General features: G+C 42.4%; 1 protein-coding gene across 1 annotated transcript in view; it reads right to left on the reverse strand.

Annotated features, from left to right (window-relative positions):
* The window catches only part of ERGIC1 (endoplasmic reticulum-golgi intermediate compartment 1), a 140,284-nt gene that overhangs the window by 40,120 nt on the left and 81,080 nt on the right, over positions 1-19,084 (reverse strand). Inside the window, exons 4-8 of the mRNA XM_075342352.1 lie at positions 12,026-12,120; positions 11,355-11,479; positions 10,446-10,550; positions 1,517-1,577; positions 138-238 (exon numbers count right to left, since the gene is read on the reverse strand). Of these exons, the coding sequence (XP_075198467.1) occupies positions 138-238; positions 1,517-1,577; positions 10,446-10,550; positions 11,355-11,479; positions 12,026-12,120 (487 nt within the window). The remainder of the gene's footprint in view (positions 1-137; positions 239-1,516; positions 1,578-10,445; positions 10,551-11,354; positions 11,480-12,025; positions 12,121-19,084) is intronic.

The raw sequence follows: 19,084 nt of genomic DNA on the forward strand, positions 1-19,084 counted from the left end.
TTGGAATTTTTTTATTTTCTTTAAGAAGTCTGTCTTTCAGTTTCTTGCCTTCTGGCAACCCCCTTCTGTGCAGTTTAAGAATAAAACTGACATCATTCTTCTAAATATACGTTTCCAGTTGCCAGCTTTATTCATACCTTATTAGCTACAGTGTACTGGTATGAAAACTTTTGCTTCCCGTTCAGCTCTTCATATACGGTTGGAACAATCTTTAAAATGTAGTCATGAGATGCCAAAGCTGTATGAAAAGAAACAAAAAAATAGCAGCAATCCTTGGTACAGCAATCCTTGGTAAATATATATAGTAAGTACCGTATATCGTATATATTCATTTCTGCTGTTTTTTTCTCTCAGATTCCATGTCATTATGAGACAGGCTAGCACCCATCTCTCCGCATCTCCTTCCTCCCAGTATATACTGCTCACTGCTGTATTAGAGAACAGTGTCGGCTCCCGTGCCTATTGTATTATGTCCCTAGAGCAGTGGTCCCCAACCTTTCCTACTGCAAGAGCCACTTTCAGCTCTCAGAGAGGGTCACAAGCCAACTTCAGTCCACCCTGCCCTCATAGTAGTCACATCAGAACCTAGTATAAAGACACCAAAAACTTCCCCACAAAAAGCAAATAGAGATCTTGTGCTCCCTTTCTTATAGGCAATATATTTCCAGGTGTGCGCACTTTACTCATATTCAGTATTCTTACATCAAGCCTACGCCTCACACTATTGTATCCAGCTGCAAGTGACCTTTTAACTGATGGTATCATCCTATATTTAGTTTAACACATTTATAACCCCCAAATGTAGAATGTGAGCATCTAGCTCTTCTGTGCGGATCTACTCAGAAGAGTCACCACCTGGAAATTTGCTCCTCATAGCAGCTTGCTAGACCTGGTGCTAATGCATCAAGCTGGCAGCCGTGTGAGCCACACCTCATGGGCCCCGCGAGCCACAAATCATGGGCCCGCCAGACACACCTCATGGGCCCCGCGAGCCACAAATCATGGGCCCCGCGAGCCACAAATCATGGGCCCCGCGAGCCACAAATCATGGGCCCCGCGAGCCACATGTGGCTCCCAAGTCACAGTTTGGGGACCCATTGCCTAGGGCTAGGAACAACAGCTCTAAATAATATGGATGCCTATAAAATAAACATACAGTAAAACAATTAAAAATGTTTATAATTATTTTATTTGATTTTATAGTGACACATTTTCTTTAGGTCAATAACTAAATAGACAACCAGTTATTAAGGGTTGTTTGTGCTAATGAAAGATAAAAAGGACAATTTATATTGTTACAAAGTTTGCGGCCCAAATTAGGAAAAAAAATAATAGTATTGTTACTTATTTCCTAGGCTACAACACGCAGGAACCCCTGTGTTTGGAGCACACCAGGTCAAAACCAGTTTTCATTTCACTTCATATCATATCATATCTCTACATACATTATATATATATATTTTTTTTTTTTTTTTCGAAAGGTTTTCATCGATTGTTAGAAATTGACTGTGCTTACCATTAGAGGCAAGTTTATCTGCTCCTCCCAAGGCATTAAATGCACCATGAATGTTTGTAACCTGAAATACAAGCAAGCACAAATTAATACTGACCAAGAGAAAGGATGTGTTAGCTATAGTGGGCTATGAATTTTAGTCTTAGAAATTGGCCTTTTTTTTTTTTTAATTATTTTTACCTAAAAGTGTGAACACTTTGGGTATGATCTTAGGACATCTCAGGACCTTTGCTTAGCCCTGCAGGTCTGCATCAAATTATATAGGCAAGGTCATAAACAGTTCAAATAAAAGGAGATGAATATTTGTTTTTTATCATAGTCAACATTTGCGTTTGCAGTCATTTGTGTTACAGTAATTCTGCATGATCGGACCAAATGGAAAAGCCTCCACGCCCAACACAAATCAATGATTACAACCGTGACCCTGTTTCCTTTGCACCGGTTATCCTTCTTTAGGCCACTTTCCAACAATCATGCGGTTTTGGAGATGCTGTGTCATCTAGCCAGTGTGGTTTTTTACAAAATCGCTCAGTTCTTATATTTTCCCATCTTTGTGGATCCGAACACATTACCATCTCAAATTTACCATTTACTTGCTGCCTAATATATCTCATAGTGATGAGTCGTTTGCGACCCATCTGCATGAGAAGAGCGGGCTCCCTTCTGTGAATGATGGAAGTCGGCACCCCAGTCAGAACCACCTGCAGCCTCTGAAAAGCTCTTACTGGACGTAAGATGATAATGTTTGCCTGAAAAATACTCTGACATTGGCTGGCTGCATGTACACAGGGTTTCGACCAGGGTCGGTGATTTTGTCATAAATATGCAAGTATAAATACATGTTGGGACTGAAAAGAGTCAGCTCTTTTACGGAGGAGATAAATGAACAAGATCACCAAAAAGAGCTGTTCTCCCCATCAGGATTCCCAACTTAACTTTTTATTTTTTCCTATCAAAAAATCATGGATAGACAAGACACTACAGTTCAAAAGTTTAAGGTCATTTAGATATTTCCTTATTTTTGAAAGAAAAGCATATTTTATTTTTCAAAGAAGCTAACATTAAATTAAACAGAAATACACTGTATACCTTGTTAATGTGGTAAATGACTATTCTAGCTGTAAACGTCTGGTTTTAAATGCAATATCTACATAAGTGTATAGAGGCCCATTTCCAACAACCATCACTCCAGTGTTCTAATGGTACATTGTGTTTGCGGTGTTAGAAGGCTAATGGATGTTTAGAAATCCATTGAAAACCCTTGTGCAAGTATATTAGCACACTTGAAAACAGTTTTGCTGATTAGAGAAGCTATAAAACTGACCTTCCTTTGAGCTAGTTGAGAATCTGGAGCATTACATTTGTTGGTTCTATTAAACTCAAAATGGCTAGAGAGAACTTTCATGTGAAACTCGACAGTCTATTCTTGAACTTAGAAATGAAGGATATTCCATGCGAGAAATTGCCAAGAAACTGAAGATTTCCTACAACGGTGTGTACTACTCCCTTCAGAGGAGAGCACAAATAGGCTCTAACTAGAGTAGAAAGAAAAGTGGGAGGCCCGCTGCACAACTGAGCAACAAGACAAGTACATTAGAGTCTCTAGTTTGAGAAATCGACGCCTCACAGGTCCTCAACTGGCAGCTTCTATAAATAGTATCCACAAAACCCCAGTGTCAACGTCTACAGTGAAGAGACAACTCCGGGATGGTAGCCTTCAGGGCAGAGTGGCAAAGGAAAAGCCATATATGAGACTGGCTAATAAAAGGAAAAGATTAATATGGGCAAAATAACACAGAAATTGGACAGAGGAAGATTGGAAAAAAGTGTTATGGACAGACGAATTGAAGTTTGAGGTGTTTGGATCACACAGAAGAACATTTGTGAGACTCAGATCAACTGAAAAGATGCTGGAAGAGTGCCTGACGCCATCTGTCAAGCATGGTGGAGGTAATGTGATGGTCTGGGGTTTCATTGGTGCTGGTAAATTGGGAGATTTGCACAAGGTAAAAGGGATTTTGAATAAGGAAGGCTATCACTCCATTTTGCAATGACAAGCCATACCCTGTGGATAGCGCTTGATTGGAGCCAATTTCATCCTAGAACAGAACAATGACCCAAAGCACACTTCTAAATTATGCATGAACTATTTAGGGAACAGGCAGGCAGCTGGTATTCTATCTGTAATAGAGTGGCCAGCCCAGTCACCAGATCTCAACCCTATAGAGCAGTTGTGGGAGCAGCTTGACCGTATAGTATGTAAAAAAAGTGCCCATCAAGCCAATCCAACTTGTGGGGGGAGCTTCTGGAAGCATGGGGTGAAATATTTCCAGATTACCTCAGCAAATTAACAGCTAGAATGCCAAAAGGTCTGCAAAGTGGGAATTGATTCAAAGGAGCATTCTGTGACGAAAGCAAAGTGTGAAGGAGAAAATTATTTCAAGTAAAAATCCTTATTTCTAACCTCGTCAATATCTGGACTATATTTTCTATTCATTATACAACTCATTTGATAAATAAAAGTATGATTTTTCATGGAAAAAACTAAATTGTCTGGGTGACCCCAAACTTTTGAACTATAGTGTATATGAGAAGTGATAAAGGTCTATAGGCTATAATACTGATATGAAGACATCAGCTGCAGTCACTGTAACCTGTAAAATGATCATAATTAACAGTCAGAACAATATGTACGAGTATAAGTTTCTTCAGTTTCAAAAACTTCACAGATGATTTAATTTTTTTGTTTTTTACAAACAGGGGAAGAAAAAAAAAGAAAAAAAAAGGGTCCTATTTTTATGGACTGTCGTAGAATTTCTGGACCGTTGGCAACCCAGCTCCTCATTACTAATACCTCACCTCTTGATAGGTGACACCAGAATGATATAAGCAATGTTATTCTCTTCTCATCGCCCATCAGTGTGTATATACACAAACACACGTTATGAAAAAACTCACGGCTTCCCATTGGTCCATCTTTTCGGACGGATGACTGTTGTGTGTACCAAATTAGGAACTCCATATAGAACACATCACATACAACACCCTTAGAGCTTGGGAGTGTCTCAGGGTGGGTGGAAAGGTTAGATAACATAGGTGGCATCATAAACATTCGCTCATTGAGGTCACGTATTGAGCTCATCCAAACACCATCAGCCCAGGACGCACATTCACCCTGTACTCACTCCCATTGATGTAGGAAAACTAAAAAAGATCACCATGATTGCATTAAGCTACAGCTTACATGACCGTGTCTTGCCACATCCTTAAAAAGCTGGTGCCAGCATTGTTCTGGTGACGCAATTGCTTCAGGCGATTTAATCACAAACTAGTCTTTGAGTAAACAGTAATGTTCCAGAAAAGTATATTGTCTGAAGTAAAGCACTCGGATGTTCCACGCTTCATAGAAGAAAGAATACTGCTACAATAGAACTATAGTCTGCGCATTTCAATCTATTTGCTGTTAATGGGGTTTTCTAGTTCCAGAATACCCCTGTCATTCAACTGTGATTTAACCCCACCCACAAAAAAATAAAATAAAATAAAGAAAGAAACAAACCTTAACTGTGCTTCACTCACCCTTCCTGGGTTCAGCATCAAGTTTCCCAAATGCTACCATTGTGCATTATGGTCTGGAATGTTAACATCATGTTGTTGCAGCCAATAACTGAGCGCTGCAGATCATACCATCAATTCGGGCTGTCATTCAGCTCACCAATGACATGACGTCAGCACTGCAGACAACAAGAAACGCCAGGCGTAGCAGCAGAGTAGACTCATTCTTGGACCTGAGAAGCTGAGTAAAGCACAGTTTACGAAACTGCAGCTGGTGAACAGGGGTTTTCAGAAACTGGAAAACCCCTTCAAGTTTTGATGATGGTATAACCTCTTTGTTAGCTATCTGCGATGTGTTAGATCACTGGGGGACCTATCACTAGGAGGTTTATCATTCATAGGAACAGGGGTCTTGTGTCCCTAGTTTAAAGGGAACCTGTCACCAGGTCTTTCTCCTATAAGCTGTGGCCACCACCAGAGATCCCTTATATACAGCATTCCAGAACACTGTATATAAGTGCCTAACCCGATCTGTAGAACGTAAAAAACAGCTCACCTGCAGGGCAGTCGGGTCTGATGGGCGTCGCTGGTCTTGATCTGGCGCCACCTCTCTTCCTTTCGTCCCCATCCTCCATGGATGACGCATCCTATGTCATTCACACAGTGTACTCCATTGTGCTCCTCTGCATGCACACTTCTCTGCCCTGCTCAGAGCAGCACAAAGTACTGCAATGGTCAGGCGCTGGGAAAGGTCGAAGACCGCCTGTGCATGCACACTATAATACTTTGATCTGCCCTCAACAACGCAGAGAGAGGTGAGCATGTACAGGAACACAATGGTGGGCACTGTGTGGGTGACGTAGGATGTGTCATCCACACAGATCTATGAAAGAGGACGGTGACTGCACAGGATAGAGGCACCAGACCTAAGACCAGCGACGCCAATTAGACCCGATAGGGCCACAGGTGAGTATAATAAAGGTCTTTTTTACATTATACAGAGCAGTTTGGGCTCTTCTATACAGTGTTCTAGAAGGGCTCACTGGTGGTGGCCACAGGTCATAAGGGAACATTCTGGTGACAGGTACCCTTTAAATGCAACAACAGTGCGCATTTAAAGTCTACGGGTTTACCGCAGATCTCCATCAGTCCTATATACAATGAATGGAAGGGCACTATGCATGTACAAACACCGTACTACTTTAACGGGGGCACTTGTGATTGCTGAGGTTTCACTATTCAGGAGCCACAGCAATCTACCATTTACTACCTTTCCTATGGATAAGTGACTGGTTTTATTTTTGGGAAAACTACATTAATGGAAATACAAAGACGTCCACGTGTCCTCCTTTAAAAAAGGACCAAAAGATCGTAACGGTCCATTTAAATGGACAGAACAGGCAATAGTCCCATGTGGTGGAAACCCTGCCTACATGCAGCCAGCCAATGTCAGAGCATTTTTGAAACAGTCAAACACTACCATTGTACCCCCAGTAATAGCTTTTCTCGACACTGCAGGTGGCTTTGCCTGGGGTGCCAGCTCCCATCTGTAATCACATTTAAAAATATATACCAGTTTATATATTATGAAATCTGGGTAGCGATCCATCTTAGGCCTAATATACACTGATGAGCAGTGTTTCATCAGTATTTGTCTGCCAGAACCAGAACAGGTCAATCTTTCAATTACAGTTTTTCTCTGTAAATTCCAATCCTGGCTTTGGCATACATACACTGATGCAAAAATACCGATGTGTGAATGAGACCTTACAGAGGTTTTCCAGTCAAATGTTTAATCTGCTTGTTGGGAGCTTTGGGGATAATACAATAAAAGAAGATACTTGCCCACGCTGTCCGCTCCACCGCTGCCGTACCACAAGCGATGATATCACCAGTGACCTGATCGTATCATTTCTAGGCCACAGGAGCCATTTGTGCAATAGTGATGGAACAGGGTTCAGGGGTGAGCATTTACCATTTGCTCGGAGAAACCATTCAAAACTTTCTAATCCTAAATAACTCAATATATTACACTATACTCCATAAGCCAGTTATGTTTGTACACGGTGTATGTCTACTGTAGAATAGGTCTGTAGAAAACAGTATCCCTTTTTACATATAGTATTCTTTTCTTAGAAGTGGTTATGTGGAACAATTCTTAAAGCTTTTTCTGGAACAAACTGATGTAAAATCTTAAAATAGAAGGAAGAGGACCAGGGAAAAAAAAAAAGCTAGATGGAAACTGTCCCAGAAATCATTAAGATGGCATTTATAAACCTGAAGACATGACATACTGGAATTTATTATTCACATAATCTTTGAGAATTAAGAAAAACTTCATTAGCCTGAAAACTCAAGACATGACATATTAGAGAACAGCTTCTCATGTAATCATCAAGTATCCAATAACTAAGGGTAAGTTCACACAGTGCATTTTTCGTGGCGTTTTTGCGCAGTTTTCGGATGCGTTTTTGCTCAGAAAACTGCATGACTTTGCTTCCCCAGCAAAGTCTGAGTTTTCATTTTTGCTGTCTGCACACAGCGTTTTTTTTCAGCTGCGTTTTTGTGGTGCCACAAAAACGCAGCATGTCAATTATTCCTGCGTTTTTCACTGCGCTTTTCATCCATTGAGTGCAATGGGATGTTGAAAGACGCAATGAGAAACGCAAATAGGTGTGTTTTGGTGCATTTCTAAGACCAAAAACGCAGCTATAAACGCAGGAGGTGGGTAGTAAAGTGACATGTACAGGAAGAGGATTCCTTCTGTCAGTAAACACAGAAGCGTGAATCCTCCCGGTACCGTGACCGCCGCTTCCACCTCCGGTCCTGTGCATGTATGCTGCCGTGCGGCGCCATGTCTGGGCGGGAGGTGGAGGCAGCTGTGAAATCAAAAGTGAACAGTAGAAAAAAAAAAAAAGTCATACTCACCTGTCTGCAGACTCCCGGTGCCATGCCCGCTCTTATCTCCTCTTCCCGGTACCACCGCCGCTCCGGCTGTGTGCAGTCTCCCCGGGTACGTATGCCTGCAGGATGCAGGACCTGGCGATGGATCACCTGATGCAGTCACCTGACGCATCAGCTGATCGTAAGTCTCGGGCTGACGCCAGCGCCCGGCCGATTTAACCTATCAGCGGATGCATCAGGAGACTTCATACCTGATTACCGGCAGCTGCTGCAGCGATCGGACGGGATCAGACTCGCTCTAGGAGCTGCTGGTAATCAGCACATAAGTGAGTATTTTTTTTTTTTTTTTTTTTTTCTTTTGCACCGATGCATCTGCTGATTGTATAAATGGCTTTTATGCAATCAGCTGATGTGTCATGTGATTCAGGCACTTGATCCTGACACATCATCTGATCGCTTTGCCTTCCAGCAAACCGATCAGATGATATTGGATCCGGATTGGACGGCGCGGGACCCTGCCCCAGGATTACTGCGGAGGGGGGGTTCTTTATTTCAATAAAGATGGAGTCACTAATTGTGTTGTGTTTTATTTCTAATAAAAATATTTTTCTGTGTGTTGTGGCTTTTTTATCTTTACTAGAAATTCATGGTGGCCATGTCTAATATTGGCGTGACACCATGAATTTCGGGCTTAGGGCCAGCTGATAATATACAGCTAGCCCTCACCCCATTATTACCCAGCGAGCCACCCGGCATCAGGGCAGCTGGAAGAGTTGGATACAGCGCCAGAAGATGGCGCGTCTATGAAAGCGCCATTTTCTGGGGTGGCTGCGGACTGCAATTCGCAGCGGGGGTGCCCAGAAAGCATGGGCACCCTGTACTGTGGATTCCAATCCCCAGCTGCCTAGTTGTACCCGGCTGGACACAAAAATTAGGCGAAGCTCAAGTCATTTTTTTTTTTTTAATTATTTCATGAAATTCATGAAATAATTAAAAAAAAAAGGGCTTCTCTATATTTTTGGTTCCCAGCCGGGTACAAATAGGCAGCTGGGGGTTGGGGGCAGCCCGTACCTGCCTGCTGTACCCGGCTAGCATACAAAAATATGGCAAAGCCCACGTCATTTTTTTTGTTGGGGGGGGGCAAAGAAATCCTGCATACAGTCCTGGAAGGAGGATGCTGAGCCTTGTAGTTCTGCAGCTGCTGTCTGCTCTCCTGCATACACTAGTGGAGAATGAAGAACATATTGAAGAAGAAAATGACAGACATTTTCTTTGTTCACTGATAAAAAATGCATAAAGACGCAGTGAGCAAAAAACGCAGCAAAAAACGCAGCAAAAAAAAACCGCACCAAATCGCAGCAAAACGCGCGCGTTTTTTGCCGCGTTTTTTTGACGCAGGTGCGTTTTTGTGCGTTTTTTGCCGCAAAAAAACGCGTCAAAAAAAGCAGTGTGTGAACCTAGCCTAACTGTGGTGTTGCCCAAAATCGCATTAAATGTGTTCTTACAACTTTAAAGGGGATGTCCCCTACTATAAAGATTAACTGTTAATGGGCTTAAGGTGGTGTCACACACAGCGACGACGACAACGACGTCGCTGCTACATCACCATTTTCTATGACGTTGCAGCGACGTCCCGTCGCTGTCGCTGTGTGTGACATCCAGCAACGAGCTGGCCCCTGCTGTGAGGTCGTTGCTCGTTGCTGAATGTCCTGCTTCATTTTTTCGTCGTCGCTCTCCCGCTGTGAAGCACACATCGCTGTGTGTGACAGCGAGAGAGCGACGAAATGAAGCGAGCAGGGAGCAGGAGCCAGCGTCTGGCAGCTGCGGAAAGCTGTAACCACTGTAAACATCGGGTAACCAAGGGAAGACCTTTTCCTGGTTACCCGATATTTACCTTCGTTACCAGCCTCCGCCGCTCTTGCTGCTAGTGCCGGCTCCTGCTCTCTGCACATGTAGCTGCAGTACACATCGGGTAATTAACCTTATGTGTACTGTAGCTAGGAGAGCAAGGAGCCAGCGCTAAGCAATGTGCGCGGCTCCCTGCTCTCTGCACTGTGACATGTAGCTGCAGTACACATCGGGTTAATTAACCCGATGTGTACTGTAGCTAGGAGAGCAAGGAGCCAGCGCTAAGCAGTGTGCGCGGCTCCCTGCTCTCTGCACATGTAGCGACGTTATGATCGCTGCTGCGTCGCTGTGTTTGACAGCTAAGCAGCGATCATAACAGCGACTTACAAGGTCGCTGTTACGTCACAGAAAATGGTGACGTAACAGCGATGTCGTTGTCGCTGTCGCTATGTGTGAACCCAGCTTTAGGGTGGGAAAATAAACACAAACATGTATAGGTGGCTCCCTGATGGGCTGCTCCTCCACAGTCGGTACTGTGTCCCCCACAGGACAAACCCTTTAATCGCAGTGATAGTTCCTGATATGCTGGACAGTAGAGCAGACGTCGGCTGATGTGCCTGCTTACCTGTAAGGTATCCCCAAAGCTTAGCTTGTGAATGAAGTGGCTCATGTCAGGATTCTGAGGCTGAGCTGTGGCACTGTGTGTGGATACGTGGAAATTTCCAGGCACCTAAAACCAACGAATGGTAAGATCAGATTGGTGAACTTTTACTGAAGTTGGCTACACTCTACTTCACTTTAGATTATTTGCCTAAGGCGTAGAGCAAAGGTGGATAACCAACAACTTATCCCTCCAACTGGACATCTAGAGGATGTACATTATATTCAACGGATCAGAGGTCACTCCGCCAGTCTGTTGGTGATGCAATCCACCGTCTTACTGTCATATTCCACCAAGCCAATACACTTGGTCAAAAGAACCCAAAAACCAAAAGGTATTCGGAATTTGTTATGATGGCCACTAAATTATAGGGGAATCTTTCCCCTTCTGTATATTAAAATCTACCTGGAATTCCGAATTCCCAGCACTTGCATTCCTGGAGGCTTTGATGGGACTTGTATACTTGGCTCCGCTACAACTCTCTAGACTGTTATATCACAATGAATCATTTCTAATCGGGTGGTGTACAATTGTTCTCGCAGGATTTACGTCTCACCCATATTATGGCATGAGCTTTCACATAACCCACATCCATATATTATTAATTATTAACAACTCATCCAGACATAATTTGTAGCCCCGCACAGAATTCGTATCAGTGATTGCATAGCTCAGATATGTCAGGAATTCCACATCGTCTCTGCCACAGAATGGATTCAATAATATAAATATACAGTTTATATGAGCATGGATGTAAGTCAGAGGAATGTGCTACGCAAACCACCAAGGATGGAGCCTTAAGAAAATACTAGTACCTGCTCTTATATTACACGTAAGACTAGAGACATTACAAGTATAGCACAAGCAGCGTACCTTATTTATAGTGAAGCGGCCTTCAAATCGACATCCATTTCCATTATTTAGAGGAATTTTCATAGAGTTATCTATGTGTCCAACTTCATGTCTGCCCATTTCATCCTGGATATCCAGCCCCACCACTAAGAAGAGAAGAAAAATGTTCACACAGTTTAGTAATGTAAAACATTACATGTACACTGGAATTGTCAGCAGTCTGCAGAACCTCTCAGTCCTAGCAATGGTGCTGAAAATGTGCAGAACCCCTCAGTCCAAGCAAAGGTGCTGAAAATCTGCAGAACCCCTCAGTCCTAGCAATGCTGCTGAAAATCTGCAGAACCCCTCAGTCCTAGCAAAGTTGCTGAAAATCTGCAGAACCCCTCAGTCCAAGCAAAGGTGCTGAAAATCTGTCCAAACAGGTCTACTGATCTGAGCCTGACCGCTTCATACATATCTATGAGGCTGTGACGCTTGGTTCAGAAGAGCCTTGGCCAGTCTGTACAGTGCAGCCGAGCACATACCGATTTGGATAGATGTCCGAATATACAATAATAGTCAATGTGAAATAGGCTACAAATTTTGATATTCTCATCCTGAAATATGTAATATAAATGAGCCCTACAAGATCAATACAGGAGCATAAAGCTTTTGATGTTACACAGAATACAACCTGAGAAAGGCGTACTTACAGTCACAGTTGAGGTTAGGTATGCTGATGTTCAAGGTCACATCTATTTTGCCCCCACTCTCTTTATCGGGGTCATCTACGTACAGCTCATTAACACTGAAAGAGAGAAAATGCCAAAATGTCACTGGCTGTCAAGTAATCACGATGATTTTATGAAAAAGATCAAGAATTCCTAAGCATAAAATAGAAAACACAGCCTCACAGGAGGGCATTCGAGGATGAACAATATTGGGATGTGTCAGCGCATGCACAGTGTAAACCACCAGAATGCACATGAGGACATGTCTGTGTGCAAAACTCAAGTGACTTAAAGAAAATCACAACTACTTTGTGTTTTCTATGATATATTTAGGAATTCATAATCCTTATAATAGTTGTTTTTTTTTTTTTTTTACTATTAAGCCTCACATAAAAGCATTTTAAGTATCATCGAATTTAGCATGTGTCAGCGCATGTGCACTGTAAGCCATCAGAAAGGACATAAGGACAGGTCACCAATGAAAACTTAATATCTTAATGTGGAGCCCAGTAATGTCAAACTGATAGTTTTGGGGACATATTTGGCCTTTTTGTATCAGCTATGTAGTTCTCTACTTGAGTCTAAATCCCTTAGGCTCTGTGCGCACTAGTGCGTTTTACCCGCGGATTTACCCGCGGATTTGCCGCGGAAATTTCTTGAGAAATGTCTGCAATCTTTGTGCAGACATTTCCCAGCAAATTCTATGAGAAAAAGAAATAGCTGTGCGCACTGTGCGGATTTTTCTCAAGAAATTTCCTTGAGAAGAATTTCTCGAGAAAATTTCTTGAGAAAATGAGCATGTCAATTCTTTTCCGCAGGTACCCTGCGGATTTCGGCAGTACAGCCTGTAAAATCAGCAGGGAACCACCCGCGGGAAAATCGCGGCAAATTCGCGGCTATTCCGCGGCAAATCCGCATGCGGATTTGGTGCAGATTTTTTCCGGAGGTCCGGAAATCTTTCACTCCCAGACGTTTCTCAAGAAATTTTCTTGAGAAAATTCACATTTCTAGTGCGCATATAGCCTTATGGTGATTTTAATAGACAAAATGGGAGCAATGGGCCTGGCACTCTGTTGGTCACCGTTGAAAACTCTGCATAGGTTTCAGTACACCCATATATAGAGCTTATCTACATGACTAAGTTATATCCATGTCACCTTTGCATATAATTTGTTTAAAAGAAGAAGAATTTTAGTAGAATTTTTTCCTATCACCAGATATCCAGCTCTGGCTGGGCGGCCACCAGTACATTTTATTCTACAGAACAACAGAAATGGTCTTACACCATGAAAGCAATTGTAAAATGCTTGTTTATTTTCCACCTATCCAACCATTAATATAATATTAGCACCAACATATTCTGTAGCACTTTACAATTCAGAGGGATTTGTACAAAGACATAAAAGAGTAACAACTCAACAGATACAAAGAGTGAGGGCCCTGCTTGCAAGTTTACAGTCTATCAGGACATAGGTAAAAAGTGGTTTTATTGTATGGTCCGGCCATCAATATAAGAAATTAGTATATTCTAATACCAGTCATCAGCCATTATGTGTACAAGTACAGATACGGAGTGCCAATAAGTGCATGGGGGAGCGTAAACAGATAACAAATTACCAGATTTGGAAGGGCAAAATCGGAATAGTTAGATAAGTGAAGTGAGGTGATATGCCAATCTAAGAAATGCGTTTTTAGGGCTCACATAAAACTGTGGAAATTGTGAAGTAAATCAAATTGGTTTTGATAGTTTATTACAGAAAATTGGCGCGGCTTGCAAGAAGTCTTAGAGCCAAGAGTGGGAGGTTCGGATTATAGCGGATGTCATTAGTGGAACAGAGAGCACGGGTATTGTGGCAGACAGAAAAGAGGGACGAAATTAAGGCGGTGCAGAACTGTGGGGGGCCTTCGGGGTTAAAGTGATACGTTTATATTGTACTCTGTAGCAGATGGGCAACCAGTGCAATGACTGCCACAGCATAGAGTCATCGGTGTAGTGGTTGGAGAGAAATAGGATTCTGGCTGGTGCATTCAGAATGTATTGGAGAGGGGAAAGTTTAGTAAGAGGGAGACCGATTAGTAGAGAGTTGCAATAGATGAGAATGTATAAGAGTGACGGTAAGAGTTTTTGCAGAGTCAACATTAAGAAAAGGTCGAATTCTAAAGGTTTTTGAGGAGGAGGTAATGTGAACGAGTGAGTGATCGGATGCAGAGAGTGAAGGAGCGATCTGAGTCAAATATAACCCCAAGACAACGGGCGTGCTGCTGGGGCATAATGGTAGAACAAACGGAAATGGCAATATTGAGTTTATGATGGTTAGTGAAAGCAAGAAACATAAGAAGTTTGGATTTAGATAGAGGGAGGACATGATGTTAGAGGCAGCAGACAGACAATCACTGGCATTTTGTAGTAATGCTGGAGTAATGTCAGGAGCAGAAGTGTATAATTGGATGTCATCAGCATATAGATAGTACTGAAAAACAAATCTACTGATAGTTTGTCCAATAGGGGCCGTGTATAGAGAGAAGAGGACAAGGCCTAGGGCTGAACCCTGAGGAACCATGACAGTAAGGGGAAGAGGAGCCAGCAAAGGATACAGTGAAACAGTGTTCAGAGAGGTAGGAGGAGAAGCAGGCAGTGATGGTCTTGAGTCCAATAGAGCGGAGCATAGTGAGGAGGAGCTGGTGATCCAGGGTGTCGAATGCTGCAGAGGAATCCAGGAGAAGCAGCAGGGAGTAGTGACCATGATCATTGCTTTACAAGAGTTCCCAATTTTGTAAATCACACAATGCAAATGTCCTTTCACCCTCAATAAAATAGGAGTATAGGAGAGAGCTGGGGATTCATAGACTTTTCCATGCTGCTAATTTTTAAAGCAAAGAATTATTCCTTCCACAATCAGCCCTAGTAAATGGTGTCTAATGCAAATCTACCTTGCTAATCTCATTTGGCAGATCTGGGTGTAAAACTGATGGATGGAGGAAATAGAACAAGTATACAACATCACTGAAGGATGGATAAATGTGTTCTACTACTTTAGAAACAGGAATATTTGGGGTGGGTTAAATGGGTGTGTGACAATCATTACTCATAAGGTGATTACAAAATGAAAAATCAAGAAACTGGGTCACAAAGGAAAAACGACAGTGAAACTAATAGTCAGAATGAAAGCATAATACAACAAAAAGCACAGCAAAAAAAAAAAATAAATAAATAAAAAAAAATAATATACAACCTGGAGCTTGTCCGATAGATACAGGGGCGTAACTAGGATTCCTAGGACCCCACAGGAAACTGAAACAATTAGAGGGGATTTACAGGGGATTTGTGAATAAAGTTATTCATGACGCCACTTGCGGTGTTGCAGGCTGCAGCTATATGTAGGGAGCCGCCGCTGCTGAATGTCTCTACTGAGGCAGATGGTATTAGCAGCTAGTATGGTAGTCCCGCCGCAAGTAGGGTATTGCCCAAGAGGGTGTATGGTGCAGTGGGCGTCGGAAGAAGGAGTCCAGACAGGTATTCAGTGCAACTGGTTTACTCACTTTGGGATGTTAACTGGTTGCCCGAGGCCAGCTGGTTTCACCTCCAGGTCCCCTTCGTCAAAGTGCCATTCTGGTTCTCTGGTACCTTCTTCCCCTGCCTCTGGTAAATGGGTCCCCGTGGTATAGAACACTGGGGGTCCCCAGTCTGTGTTTTGTCTACTTCTGTCTGCCTGACGGTAGCGTGAACCCTGTGGGGTTGGAGTCTCAGGTCCTGTCCCCGGTTCTCTCTTTGCTACTGAGTCTTCGGATTCTTTAGGGTCAGCAAGGTCCTTGATGGTCCCCTTTGCTGTGCAGGTGTTAACAGGTTGGCTTGAAGCTCTTTCCTGTCCTAGGGTCCTGTACCCAGTCGGTGCGTAGTTCCGGGAGTACTCCACCGGCAACCACTTCTCCTGGGTACCAGGTCACCGTCAACCTGAGTCAGGGTGTCACTTCACCTCCACCTTCACCTTCACGCCTCGCCTGTCAACTCTCCCCAGTCTGCCCTTACCACCTGGTCAACTGGTGGACTCGAGTGACTCCACCTATAGGCGGTCATCCATTGGTCCCACCCTAGCTAAGTACCATTGTATGGTGGATTGTTGGGGAAACTGGTATTACCTGGGTTTTTGTTGGTACCGGCACTGGGGTTCTGGGTACCTAAGGGGGTAGGCCCTGCATCCTGGTGGGGATTCAGAACCTTGTAGCACTCTGTTGGTCTCAGGGGCGCTACAAGTGTATATATGGTCTACTTTATAAAAAGTGTCTACTAAATGAAGTGCAAAATTTTCAGACACATACCCCACCATCCAACCACCTTTGAGTAATGCACATATCAATGCCTTTCTTAACAGGTTAATACCAAATCCCAGAAAGGCCCCAGACCACCCACTGCGGCATCTGCAATACAGTAGGGACAAGCAGGTCCTCAAGAAATCTACATGTAAACATGCCCTGCCCATGGATAAAAAAAAAAACAACAAACATTCCATATGCAACTCTACCCTTGGGAGGCACCAATGTAGAAGCAATGTGCTAATGTAAAGTAAAAATAATAATTAATAAAAAAAAATGAGAGAGAATTATTAAATTAGATGTCAGGTGAAAACAAGTTATTGCCCATCTGCTGGACAAGTGATAACTTGCTGCTTGGCGTGTGCCAAAGTAGAGCAACATGACGGACGTCCAACCGAGGACTTATTCTTTCTCCATGGGGCTGCCCCCCCAAAAAAAAAAAAAAAAAATCAGCCCCGTGCACGTGAATTACTCATTCATTCTAAGAGGGATAAAAATGCTCCATTCTCCCGATTGGTTTGGATTCCAGCAGTTGGACCTCCATAGTTATCACCTATCCTGTGGATAAGAGATAAAGGGGTTGTGTGGCGAACACAAGTTAAGTATGCTTGAACCACTATTGCCGTCTCATAATGTGAGCTGAGGGCAGCTATCTGAGTATATATTGCATCTGGTCAGCTGGCATGTCTGTCATGCTTAATGAATCAAACACAACTTTTAATGATACCAAGAAAATCTGGAACACGTAGAACACAATTTCATGACTGGAAAAATCCCAGTCTGCATGGAAACGACGGAATCTTCTCTGGCCGGCACGTCATTGTCTTAATCTCATTCACAAGATACAAGTTTTGGCATCAGCTTGTGGTTATTAGATTTAGTGTTTTGGGGGCTGGAGTTTAGGACGGGATAAGAGTCTAGACAAGGGTAAAGTATAAGAGCTTGCAAGTATTAATAAATTGGTAAATATCAAGATCAATAAAGGGTGGGCATTCCACATTTATGCCCTTCATCTAAGTGCTATGGTGCAGAATGGATCCAAAGATCCTACCATTCTCTGGAGGACCTGTGAACTCTATGTAGGACGTATTGTAAAGCTTAATTCTACCTATATAGGCTCAGAAGTAAAACTTTGCCGAGAGACATCTTGCCAATCACTGAGAGCTGGGGGACCAGCAGCTGCGCCTCAGAGGACCCTTCTTAAAAACTGGAAAGGATTTTCCACAGATTCCGACAACCTTAGAGGATCCTTCTTAAAAACTGGAAAGGATTTTCCACAGATTCCGACAACCTTAGAGGATCCTTCTTAAAAACTGGAAAGGATTTTCCACAGATTCCGACAACCTTTTACTCTCTCTCTGTTTTTTTTTTTTTTGTTAGGAGCCCTAATTAAAAGATCTTTTCACAACTATCCACAATGAATATTAAAAATAAGTGAAAACATTGTAAAATGACAGATTATAGTATTGGTCTAGAAGAAAATTACATATTCTGAAAGCTTGGAGACGAGACAGTCGCTGTCCTTTAAACAACAGGTGTAGTCCAAGGTTCATACTTATGTAACTACATAAATGCTGGCATCAATGGTTGGCATTATGCAAGACACACTAGCACAACATAGACTAATAAAAACACACAAAATGTCTTATATAACCATTTACATATAGTTTTTATAATTAATTTTTACTTATTTCCCTGTTAGCAGAGGTTGTAATTATCGTGGAAACTAGGTTATGGATAATAATTACATTTAATTATAGGGAAACCATATGATATGAGACAGGGAGACGTCAGAGGGAGTAAAGATCATGATTTGGAGGAACAGATTAGGATTCTGAAACCTAATCATCAGAAGAGACCATGTATTGGAAGATCACCACTGCCCATAATCATGCTGTGCCAGCACGGGTTAGAACAGAACACTGTATTTAACCTTTCGCACTCCCAATTCATGTGATTTTATGCAGAGGTGGTCATCTGAACCAGTAATTATATGTCCCCACTGATCGAAACCTGAAGAAAGTGGTGCATACAAGTGAAAAATACAAATGTTTATAGAACATAAAAAATAAGCAGGAGGATCAAGTTTGGTTAGATTGTCTTGTAAAATAATTCTACAGCACACACCTTTAACCTTCAGAGCTGCGTTCAGTACTCGAGCCGGTCTCTCTGACTACTCTATGTGTAAAAGTCATCTCACGTCTCACATTAGACTTGTTCATATGTGTCATACCTTTCAGAGCTTAGATTGTACAGTACCGCCGTATGTCTCCATTACCAATGGCTCGTATTATTGACCCACCACCATGTCCTCACCATAACCAAAACTTTCTCCACCAAAATTTATTTTTGCTCTCAGATTATATATTAAAAATTGAACTAGATTTTCTAATTTATCCTGTGTACCTCCTCGAATTGGTGCTGCCCCACGGATTCTGGAACAGTTTTTGTTTTTTTTTTTAATTTGGTACTCTTCCTTTTCAGAGTTATGATAACTGTTAAGTATGGTGCACATTTTCCCTTCAACGAACTGAGAGGATACCCCAGAACTTCCCTACGTGTTTGTATTTTGTTCTTTGATGTTGGCCAATCAAAAGGCAAGCACGCCCACAGAGCAGTTCTGTGCTATACGTCCATTTGGTTGAATGGAAAATTTGCACCATTATTACTGGGGACATAACTTTGTAATAGAGGGACAACGAAGAAAAAGAGAAACTCTTCCAGAATTAC

This window comes from Anomaloglossus baeobatrachus, chromosome 4 (assembly GCF_048569485.1).
Source record: "Anomaloglossus baeobatrachus isolate aAnoBae1 chromosome 4, aAnoBae1.hap1, whole genome shotgun sequence".
Taxonomy (NCBI): domain Eukaryota; kingdom Metazoa; phylum Chordata; class Amphibia; order Anura; family Aromobatidae; genus Anomaloglossus; species Anomaloglossus baeobatrachus.